The following is a 10,427-nucleotide window of genomic DNA, read 5'->3' on the forward strand; positions in this document are numbered from 1 at the left end:
TTAACATTTTAGCCATTGTTATATTCCATAGCTAGAGAAATTTCAAGAATTTTCCTCTGAACTTCCTCTTTCCTATTATCAAGTCCTGTATGTGTTCTATTCTATTCTATTCTATTCTATTCTATCCTAAATTGTTATATAATGCTGAATGTAGATCAGACTACAACAGAAGGGGTGCTTTTGTAACACTATAAATGGCACGTAAGAGGGTTAGGGCAACTATAAGTGAGTAAATTACATTCGATGTTTAGAATTTCGACTTAAATCTCAGTTCCGAGATTAGATCCACATTCAGAAATAACAGAAAAAAACCCGCCGAATTCAAACTTTATTGTGATATTATTGTGTGTTGTTGAATCCTAATATGATATATTTCCTGAAATTAAACCCTGAAGCATACGGTGAGATTATTTCTTTCTTTCTTTGTTTATTTATTTATTTATTTTAGACATTTTTAATTGCTTTTTCTTTTCGCGCCACATGACTTTTGTCCCATTCCGCTCATCGTAGAGCCCAGTGACTATGACGTCACGCTGGTATATAAAGCCGTGCTTCTGCTCAGGTTTGTTTATTTCTTACTCGGACTCTCTTTTCCTCCAGAAAAGTCCCTCGAGTTGTCAAGTAAGTGAGTTTATATGTTGAAGTTTTAACGTAGCGCGCCTCTTTGTGCTACAAAATTGTGATTTTGAAGAGAAGTGCGTGCCAGGGGAGGCTTTTGTTGTCGGTGGAGCTAAGCGGCTAAGTTAGCAGGACACAGTTTACGTTCAGTCAACATTCATCCTGAAGATGCGATGAAGCTCAAACCGCAGCTGAATAAACCCGAGGAAGCCGCTCCAGAGGAGACTTCTACTCACTCCACAGCCTCGCAGCAATACTATATGTTTAAGTCAGTGAAATTCCACGTTAAATATAGTGAAAACACATCTGATGTGCAGCTGATTCAGAAGTTAAAAGAATAGAAGGACATTGGAGAGCTGCTTCTCTCAAAGTGTAAATTAACAAGTGCAATTTTAGTAACAATGCTATAATAGCTGTTTCACAGTAGATGGTTTATGACGTAAATAATATGTGTGAATCAAGGAATGTGTGAATTGAATGCGGTTATGGCTGCTCATTTACTCATTCACATTGTTTTTAATGCTCCAACTTGATCTTTTCTAATCTGATGTTTCTAATTTAGTGTGGAAGAACTACAGAGGCCTGACTTGACCCTGAACACCTCAGCTCCCATCCTGATCCGCAGAGGTAAAATAAACTGTGCCATCGATTTGAATGGGTGTGTAAATATAACTCCCACAGTCTGCAGCATCAGGTTACCTCACATCGTGCTGAATGAATCCCTGAGAGGAGCTTTCCCCTGCTCTCCTCTTGCACACCAGGGAAGCCCTGCAATTGCATACACATTCTTATTCATGTGTATCCAAAACATTGTGCTTGATTTCTGGTTCAATTTAAACTTACCAGCCACAATAGCAGGTACATCTGGGGAAAATTATTGGTTGGTACCGGCATTTCTCGGTGTCACAGGTCCAACAACGTGCAGGAAAATCTTCCTGAGTGATATATCATCACATGATTGCTGCAGATTTGTCGGCTGCACATCCCCATTGTGCAAAATGGTCTGTTTCACAGCGTGTCAATGGTTCTCTGTTGAACTGACACTGAACTGGATCTGAGCTTTCTGACATGATGTTTTATCCTCCAGGGGTATGAAACCTTTATGACCCCCCAAAAAAAGAATTTTTTGTGATTTTTGCCAAATCTGATGTACCTGGAGCCTTTGAAACAAAAGTTGTGTGTTATGTTGCATTTGTAGAGTTTTAATTACAATTTAGGATAGTAAACATTTCATTCCATTGTACCCTATTTTAGCAGTTTCATCCTTATTTACAGCAGTTTCCTCACACTTTTGAAATTTTAGAATAGAATAGAATACTTTAATAACCCAGAGGGAAATTCCTTTAAGTATTGCTCCACAAAGAATAATTACAAATAAAGTTGAATATCAAATAAACCAGGGAAAAAATGTTAATAAAACGTTTTTTTTTAATATATTAATACATACAAGGCTTTACGGTTGCTAATGTAATTGTAGAAATAATGAAATGAACAAAAAAACACTATTTACAGGGAGGAGTTATAGAGTCTTATTGCCAAAGGAAGGAAGGACATTGTAGCTATTTTAACATTTGTATTTCTTTTCTAAGTAGTTTTGCTTGTTGTTGTTTATTTTTTTTGTCATTTTTATAGTTTTTCCCTCTCATAAATTCTTGTCATTTTAGCTTTTTTCCCCCCCCTCATTTGAAATAATATGCATTGTTTTAAAGCGTTTTTTTATCCAAGCAATAAAAGCCACAAAAAGGCTCTGTTGTGTAAATAAGTAAAAAAAAAAAGAAAAAAAAATATTTATTTATAATTTGAAAACTGAAAGTTTCTTGGAGCCGCTGCAAAAGAGCCACACGTGGCTGCAGATCCCTGCCTTAGTGGTGTGGCGTTAGTGTGCTCAGCAAGGGATGGAGCATCGCTCAGATCAGCCCTGGGCTTTAAACCACACTCGGTGAATATTAAGGATCTAAAAAAATTCTAATAATAAAATAAAAATTCTCGTCACGCTGGGATCTGCAGCCTGAGCAGTAGATAGAAATCGGGATGGCGCCACGCTCTCATGTTTGTTTACGCCAAATTCTGAGCCTGTCGGTTCTCGTTATCTGATGTGTTGTTGTCCAGTTTGGATGAGTTTGTGTGAACCGCAGCCTCAGCTTCCTGTTTCTAGTGCTCGGGGATGATTTTCTGCAGACCTCGATTCTGACCTCTTCACATAATCTCCAATCAGTCTGTGGTTCTCCTCCCACCGCTGACGTCGGCGCGGCGTTCTCTCCGGAGGAACGGCTGTTCACCCGATATTTACTCCTTTTCGCATCAGGCTCTGGAAACCTTGTGTTGAGAATCAGACCACAGGTCAAACGACCCAAATCATACTGCCTAACATTGACAAACTTCAGCTGCTCTTCTTTATGTCACCAAATATACGGTATTTGCTTCATAAAAGCATTTACCTCTGAGATTAATAAGTTATTCTGTTCTTTTCTGTCTCAGAGGTGATCGCTCTGATCTCCAGATGGAATAAGACGTTCTCCCTGAGCACGTGGCGGCAGAGGGAGGACCATGCTCCGCTGCAGGAGGTGCAGAAAGAGCCTCCTCGATTCCACTTTTCTGTCAACGGTTGGTGATTAGTTCATGCTTCCTTCGGTCTGCAGCCGTCTGCCGTCACTGTGTTGCACTGCGAGAGTCTCGTGTTGCTGCTTCGTGTCGGGCCGTAAAGGAACGGCGTTTGTCTCTGTTGTTAACAATCTTAAGATAACGGGACGAGTTCCAGTCATATACAGAGGAAATGTCAGACGGAGGTCATGACGGGGGTGTCGTTTACTCTGAAAGCAGGTTCAGGACTCGGAGGAAAGTTCAGCTGCCGTCTGCAGTATTTGGCACGTGAACGTGGACACGTTGCCAGAGTGGATCCTGACCTCGGTTAATCAGGTGAGAGTGTGAGTGTGAGTGTGAGTGTGAGTGTGAGTGTGAGTGTGAGTGTGAGTGTGAGTGTGAGTGTGAGTGTGTGTGTGTGTGTGTGTGTGTGTGTGTGTGTGTGTGTGTGTGTGTGTGTGTGTGTGTGTGTGTGTGTGTGTGTGTGTGTGTGTGTGTGTGTGTGTGAGAGTGTGAGTGTGAGTGTGAGTGTGAGTGTGAGTGTGAGTGTGAGTGTGAGTGTGAGTGTGAGTGTGAGTGTGAGTGTGAGTGTGAGTGTGAGTGTGAGTGTGAGTGTGAGTGTGAGTGTGAGTGTGAGTGTGAGTGTGTGTGTGTGTGTGTGTGTGTGTGTGTGTGAGTGTGAGTGTGAGTGTGAGTGTGAGTGTGAGTGTGAGTGTGTGTGTGTGTCCTCTCTCTCCCTGGCTTGTTCCAGGTTTTAAAAAGTGTGTCGCTCAAACCAGCCAATCAGAAATCAAACCCTATATAGTGTCATCGGGGGGTTCAGACAATCACAATCAAGGTAGGCTCCTCCCCTTTGACTCCTCCCACAATCAGGCCGCTCTGCTCTGGCACATGGCACCACAAGAGGAAGTACTTCCTCCTCTTCCCCGAGATGGGCATGTGTGGGCGGAGCCAGTCCAGCTCACACAGACACAGCAGATTCTGAATGCGGCTCCTGTGATCCAATATTCAAATGGAGGAAAATCAAGGAAAAACTGGATTTTGGGGCAATAAACTTTGAAAGTTTGTGGACCAACGAGACCATGTGAGAGTGTTAAACATCTGGATAACATGACCTCGGTCGCCATGCTCCTTTTCGCCGTTGCTTCAGACACATCGATTGACCCGTTTCTTTTCTATCTTAAATGACTCAAACAGCCCGGAAAACAACAAAAGTGCTGTTGGTTTGTTTGCATTTGGGGGCGGGGCTTAGCCAAAGGTTGAATTGGTTGTACGTGTTCGTTCACACGTTTCCCCAGAAGCAGCGAATGATTTATAGCACCTTTCACCTGTGCCCGTCTTGTGTCCTCGTGAGCCCTTTGGCCTTCTATTGACCGTCTGATCCGTGCGCAGGCCCAGTGGACGGTGGGAAAACTGAACTGTCAGCACTGCGGGGCTCGACTGGGCGGCTTCAACTTCACCAACCGCAGCGAGTGTCCCTGCGGCCGGGACGCCACCGTCCACCTCAACAAGAGCCGCGTGGACCACGAGCACAAGCACCACGTCCTCATCGTGCAGCCCAGGAGGGCGCGGCCGGGGAGGGGCGGGGCCGGCCCGCTGGCCGACGGCCCTCACGGCGAGGGGGCGGGGCCTCGCTCGGCCGTCACGTCCCACACGGTCCCCGCGGCGGCGCCGGGCCTCCTGACGGCCTGCGACTACAGCCCTTCCTTCACCTTCAGCCCTCTGTACTGCATCTCCCAGAAGAGGAGGCGCAGCCTGGAGGACGAGGACGACTTCGGCCCCTCCTGCTTCTGCCCCGCGGCCCCTCCGGACACGTCGGCCGGCGGCTGGGCCAGATTAGCGACGGACGAGCCGTCGCGGTCGCGGTCGCCCGCGTCCTTACCGACGAGGCAGCAGGTCCGCGCGGACGGCGGCGCCCCGGTCGACGCGGTCCCCGGCCGCTCGGCCGCTCCCGGAGGAGCGCGGTCGTCCCCGGAGGAGGAGGAGGTGGACTCCGCCGAGGAGGCGGCGGAGGAGCTGTCTGACGCCGCCATGTTCCTCAGAGGGAGGTCCATCTCCGACAGCGTCGCTGAGCAACAGGCGGCAGCAGTAGTACGTCGCTCATTCACACTTAATGATCAAAGTCACATTTTCTTTTAACTTTAACCTCTTTTATCTTTTCCATGAGGTTTTCACATTGTTATACTGAATATTTCCCAGGAGTTGTATAATGCCTTCACCTTCACGGGAGGTGGCAAATTCCTCGTGATTTCCGAGGGTTATAGCATTGTTTTAAATAGAATTGGTAAAGTGCCGTCAGTCGATATTACAAGTTCCGCATATTATCGAATTAGATCCGACAGAATTGCATTTCCACGTTGCATTAATTTGCCCCGGTGAAGGAGGGACCTGTGTAGGTGAAGGAACCTGAATGGAGTCATTGTGGGTTAAAAGACACAGTCTGACGATGCGTCTCACCGTCAGCTTTCGGCTCCGGTGGAATCGCCGGCCTCCAGCCGCCTGAGCAAGAGAGAGAAGAACCGTCTGAAGAGTCTGCGCAGGAAGCAGAGGAGGAGGGAGAGATGGCTGCACTGTCAGCTGGAGCAGGTGAGGCACATTCCTGTAGAGACGGGAGGGGAAACTCTCTGAAGCCAAACATCCACACACGAAAGCATCTTTAACTTTGAGGCTGATCAGACATTAGTTTTAATGGAATTATTGAAGTCGTGTATTTATATAGGTATTTATTCACATTTTTAAGAACCATATTTTAAAATGTTCTTTTGTATTTTTAATTCTTTCATCTTTTTTTTAATATCTTTTAACAAATATTTTGAGGAATTTATTTGAATGTATTCAGATTATCAGGGTTTTTTGGTGTTATTTATAAAAGTGAAAATAAAACATTGCGGGTGTAAATATTAGAATTTATGTCAAATAAAACACAAATTTTCATAGAAAATGTGAAAGACATGAATTCGAAAATGATATATTACATATTTATATATATTTGTTAACATTAAAGTTCGGCAATTTCATTATGTAATAAAATAATTTTGTCCTATCTATCGTTTTTAAGTAGAACAAAGATGAATATAACTCGGTGTTTTTAAGAAAAAAAATCTACTTTTTCTTTATTTGAGTCTTTTTAGTAAAATGTCATCAAAATGTAAATGCAAAAATGTTTTTGCTCGTTGTTATTAAGTGAAATGACTTTAGGTCAGTTCCTTTTAAAATGTCCTAACTTTGGTTTTCGCTCTTGTAGTCGCCTGGAAATGTCACGCGTGGTTCCAAACTTTCATCTTTGCAAGTCAAATTAAGTCAAAACAAAGTTTGTTTTATCAAAGCGTCAATACTTCAAGCTGAAGCTTGACTTGTTCCACATTGTGATTTACGTCCCTCAGATCAAACCATCTTCAAAATCATTCTAAATTGTGTGCAGGTCGAGGGTGTGACGGGCGGCGGCGAGGAAGAGGAGGAGGAGGAGGGGCGGGACAGCCTGACCTGCGCCGTGTGCCTGGACGTCTACCTCAGCCCGTACAGCTGCCAGCCCTGCGGCCACGTCTTCTGCGAGCCGTGTCTCCGCACGCTCGCCAAGAACCGGCCCGCCAGCACGCCGTGCCCCCTGTGTCGCACGCTCATCTCGCACACCAGCCTCCACAAAGGTGGGCCATCCGGACCCGACGTCCATTCAGTGGCGTGTGCGTGGTTTCATTATATATATTAAAAAAAAACAGCACCCCCTAGTGGGCCGGCATGCCGACTACAACATTCTGCAGTTTCCGTGTTTTCGAAACAGGGTCTTCATGCTTCATGATGTAATTACAGGGTTATAATCTCAGCTCAATCGTATTGACTCGTTCTGGTGTTGTCGGATCCTCGATTAAGTAACTCCTCGAAGCGTTGACGTGTCTCTCTCTCTGTCTCTCTGTCTCTCTCTCTCTGTCTCTCTCTCTCTCTCTCTCTCTCTCTGTGTTTCCCTCAGAGCTCGACCACACGGTGAAGACCTTCTTTCCTAAAGTCCACTCCTCCCGCAAGCAGAACTTCCAGGGCGCGTCGTGTGCGCGCTGGCCTCTGCCCAGCTGTCGCCAGCGCTTCCGTCCCTTCTGGGGTGAGAAACCACGGGGGGTGGGGGGGGTGGGTGGGTGGCGTCTGGGTGGACGTGCTCCGTTATGGTTTCAGTTAACAGCAAAAAAACAAACGCGAACCCGCCCGTGACCTGGTTCTGACTCCTTGTCGCACCGTGACCTGGTTGATTGGCTCAGAGAGAGAGAGAGAGATTATCACTTTCTCCTCTCCTCTCCGGAGGAGTTAATGATTCCATCCCACCCTCAGCCAAGATAAGCGTTATCGTGTGATAATTCTGGTGCGCTCTCGCTGACCTCACGGGGAGAATCACAAGAAAGTCCAGTTTCTGTCGTCGACAAAATGTGAGAAACTCGTTTAAAGAAGTTTGATTTGACCTGTCATGCTTGTTTAATAGTAAATATTCATGTTAGCAGTTTCCCACCTCCTCCATCTGTGTTCATTCACTTTTCTTCTTCTCCTCTTTTATTTATCCTTCTTTTCCTGATAAGTCTGATCTGTCTTCTTCCTCTTCCTCTTCTACCTGTTTTCCTCCTCTTCTTTTTCTTCTTCTTCCAGTTGTTGTTCATCTTCTACTTTCCATTGTTGTTCTCCTTCCTGTTCTCGTTTGCTTATGTTTTCCTCCTCTTGTTCTCCTTCAAGCTTTTCTCTCTTTCATCTTCCTGCTTCATCTGATCTTTTGTCTTCATTTCTATTCCCATATCCTCATTTTCTTAATCCCTGTTCCTGCTCCTCCTCCTTATTCTTGCACCTTTTTTTTACTCCTCCTTTTTCTGCTGATTCTGCTCTTGTGTTGACTTCTACTTCTCATCCTCCTCTAATATATATTTTTTTTACTTTTCAAAATAAAAGTTGTAGTCATGAGTGGGTACAAACATGCACTTATTTCTCACTGAGTGGTTTGGAGGGGTTTTTTCCTGTTTATTACTGGTCGTGATCGCAGGGCGGAGTCAGGCATGAAGGTGTGACCTCTCCTCCCCTGCAGGATATCAGAGACGGGCAGCGACGGCCGGGCGGCGCTGGCACTTTGTCCACGGAGGTTTCACGCTGGAGGCCCTGGACCTGGCCAACCTGCGCGACTGGCTGTTGGACATGGGCCTGGTCCTCCTCTACATCTACTCCCTGAACCGGATCCTGGCCTTCCTCTTCCTCTGCTTCCTCCTCTACTACTTCTTCTTCTGACGGGAGGCGCCGCCTCTCTGAGTGAGGACCTGAGAACAGAAGTTTACACGACGGCTTAACTCGTATTATTAATTTCCGATGTGAAATGTGCAATGATCCATTTTAAAATATCGACAGCGAGACTATTTTTTATTCCAGATTATGAAGGTATCTTAATGTTGCAATAAATATATTGAGACTTTTTTTTTTTTTAAGTGAAAGTGTTCATATTTGACCGTAAGAAACAATTGTGAAGAGTTTTTATGGTTTGATTTATGGAAGAACTGAAGCAGAAACCTTTATCAGGATGTGGTGCCTTTGCTTTAGTTGTGCCTTATTTTGCTCGGTCCGTCGTTGGAAATGAGCACATTTTACATTTCTACCGTTAAAAACTCAAATGAGGAAAGAAAATAGGGATTTCATCAGAAAACCTTTATTCAAAACTTGAGCATTTTCTGTTTGGACTTTTAGGAAGATTAAAGCCTCACAAGAGTAAAAATGACATTCTGTATGTCTCTGTGGTAGTTTTGTTTTTTTCTAGTAAAGTTTTATTTGCTTGTGGATTGAAAGTGTTGCAAAATGTGTTTATGATGTAAAAAAAAATTAAATAGAAAATATATTCTAACCTACCAATGGCTTGTATTTGTCGATTGTACACTAATTTGACCACCAGGGGCGCACTTTAGTCTGTTTTATGTGTTCAATCAGTTCAGGCAATAAGGATTACAACACAGATGTGTAGAAATGTGTCTGCTTTAAAGATCATTTCTAAAATGTGACAAGTTATTCTGGTCATAGTTCTGGGATAGTCTCCTGTCATGCTGTAGAATGACCTCATGACAACTAGGAAGTTTAGAGTCCATCTTGAAATCAGGTGACATAATGAAAAGTTTGGTCTTCTTTCAATTTTCAAATGCGTTCTATTTTGAAATGACACATCAGAATTCCCTAGTGTGTGTGTGTGTGCATGTGGTTTGTCCACTGGATGTGGTTTGAGCTGTTGTGGTGGGGGGGGGGGGGGGGGGCTGCATTCGGCTCAGACATCACCACCCCGGCAGCCAGACTAAATGTAGTTAAAATTGTGGGCGGTTCTCAAGCATTCATGGCGATGTAATTGGAGCTTTTATTTTTAAATCAGTTATCGGACATAGTACACTGCATACTTGATCATTGATGAGGCACGCGTATGTAGAAAAACATCCAAATTGGTATCGCATATGGCCGAGGCTTGAGTCTCACGTGAACAAATCTGAATTGGAGTTTTCACGCAACCACAAAACGGGTCGGATGTGGGTCACTTGCGAGCTAAAAAAAAATCTGAATTGGTTTGCATTTGCCTGCAGTGTGAGCGTGTATAACAAGAAGATTGTGTTACACATCCACAATCAAGTTGTCATTTCAAAATTTCTCGAGATAACATTTCCTTTTGTCTAATATTAACACCAAACGGAAAGATTTTGACTTCAGTGTGATGTGCTGCAGGCTTGAATTGATGTTTTAAAAATTATTTGTTGGCTGCGTATCTTTGTAATTCCACTTCATTCCACAAGGTGGTGCAGATATTTAATATCATGAAAGCAATTTAAGAAAATATTATTAAATGATTCTTTTTTTCTCTTGGGGAAATCCAATGAATGGGAAGCTCCATGAATTGTGAGACACAAATATGAAAAGACTTAAGAAGCATCACTTCATCAGTTGTTGGCTTAAGCGATAGTAAGACTATATCAGTCACCATTAAGCTTATTAAATAGTGCATATTTCCTTTTTATCCTGTCTTATTTGATATTTAACTTTCTTTGTGTTCATTCTGTGTGGAGCAATGCTTAAAATAATTACAAAAAATTTACTTGAATTGAATATTTCTATTCAATTCAGTTCAATTGTAACTCCACTGATTGTTGTCTAGCAGCTCCCTCTAGCGGTCAATGAGAGCGTTGCACTCCCACCACTGCTCGTGCTTGATTGCTTCTTGTCACGAGGTTATTGATCTTCAGCAGGAT

At 43.9% G+C, this 10,427-nt stretch overlaps 1 protein-coding gene across 2 annotated transcripts; it reads left to right on the top strand.

The window, feature by feature from the left end:
• Window positions 1-527: 527 nt before the first annotated feature.
• rnf180b (ring finger protein 180b) lies at window positions 528-9,020 on the top strand. Of its 2 annotated transcripts, none has more exons than XM_080509816.1 (9): window positions 528-621; window positions 1,181-1,245; window positions 3,097-3,222; window positions 3,439-3,534; window positions 4,591-5,289; window positions 5,662-5,784; window positions 6,620-6,842; window positions 7,163-7,288; window positions 8,249-9,020. In XM_080509816.1, the coding sequence occupies exons 3-9, from the start codon at window positions 3,166-3,168 to the stop codon at window positions 8,443-8,445; spliced, it is 1,521 nt and encodes a 506-aa protein (XP_080365942.1). In that variant the 5' UTR covers window positions 528-621; window positions 1,181-1,245; window positions 3,097-3,165; the 3' UTR covers window positions 8,446-9,020. The 2 variants fall into 2 exon arrangements, with proteins under 2 accessions (XP_080365942.1, XP_080365943.1); XM_080509817.1 differs by lacking the exon at window positions 528-621 and adding an exon at window positions 861-886.
• The last annotated feature ends 1,407 nt before the right edge of the window (window positions 9,021-10,427 follow it).

The sequence above is a fragment of the Blennius ocellaris genome, assembly GCF_963422515.1.
Source record: "Blennius ocellaris genome assembly, chromosome: 15".
Taxonomy (NCBI): domain Eukaryota; kingdom Metazoa; phylum Chordata; class Actinopteri; order Blenniiformes; family Blenniidae; genus Blennius; species Blennius ocellaris.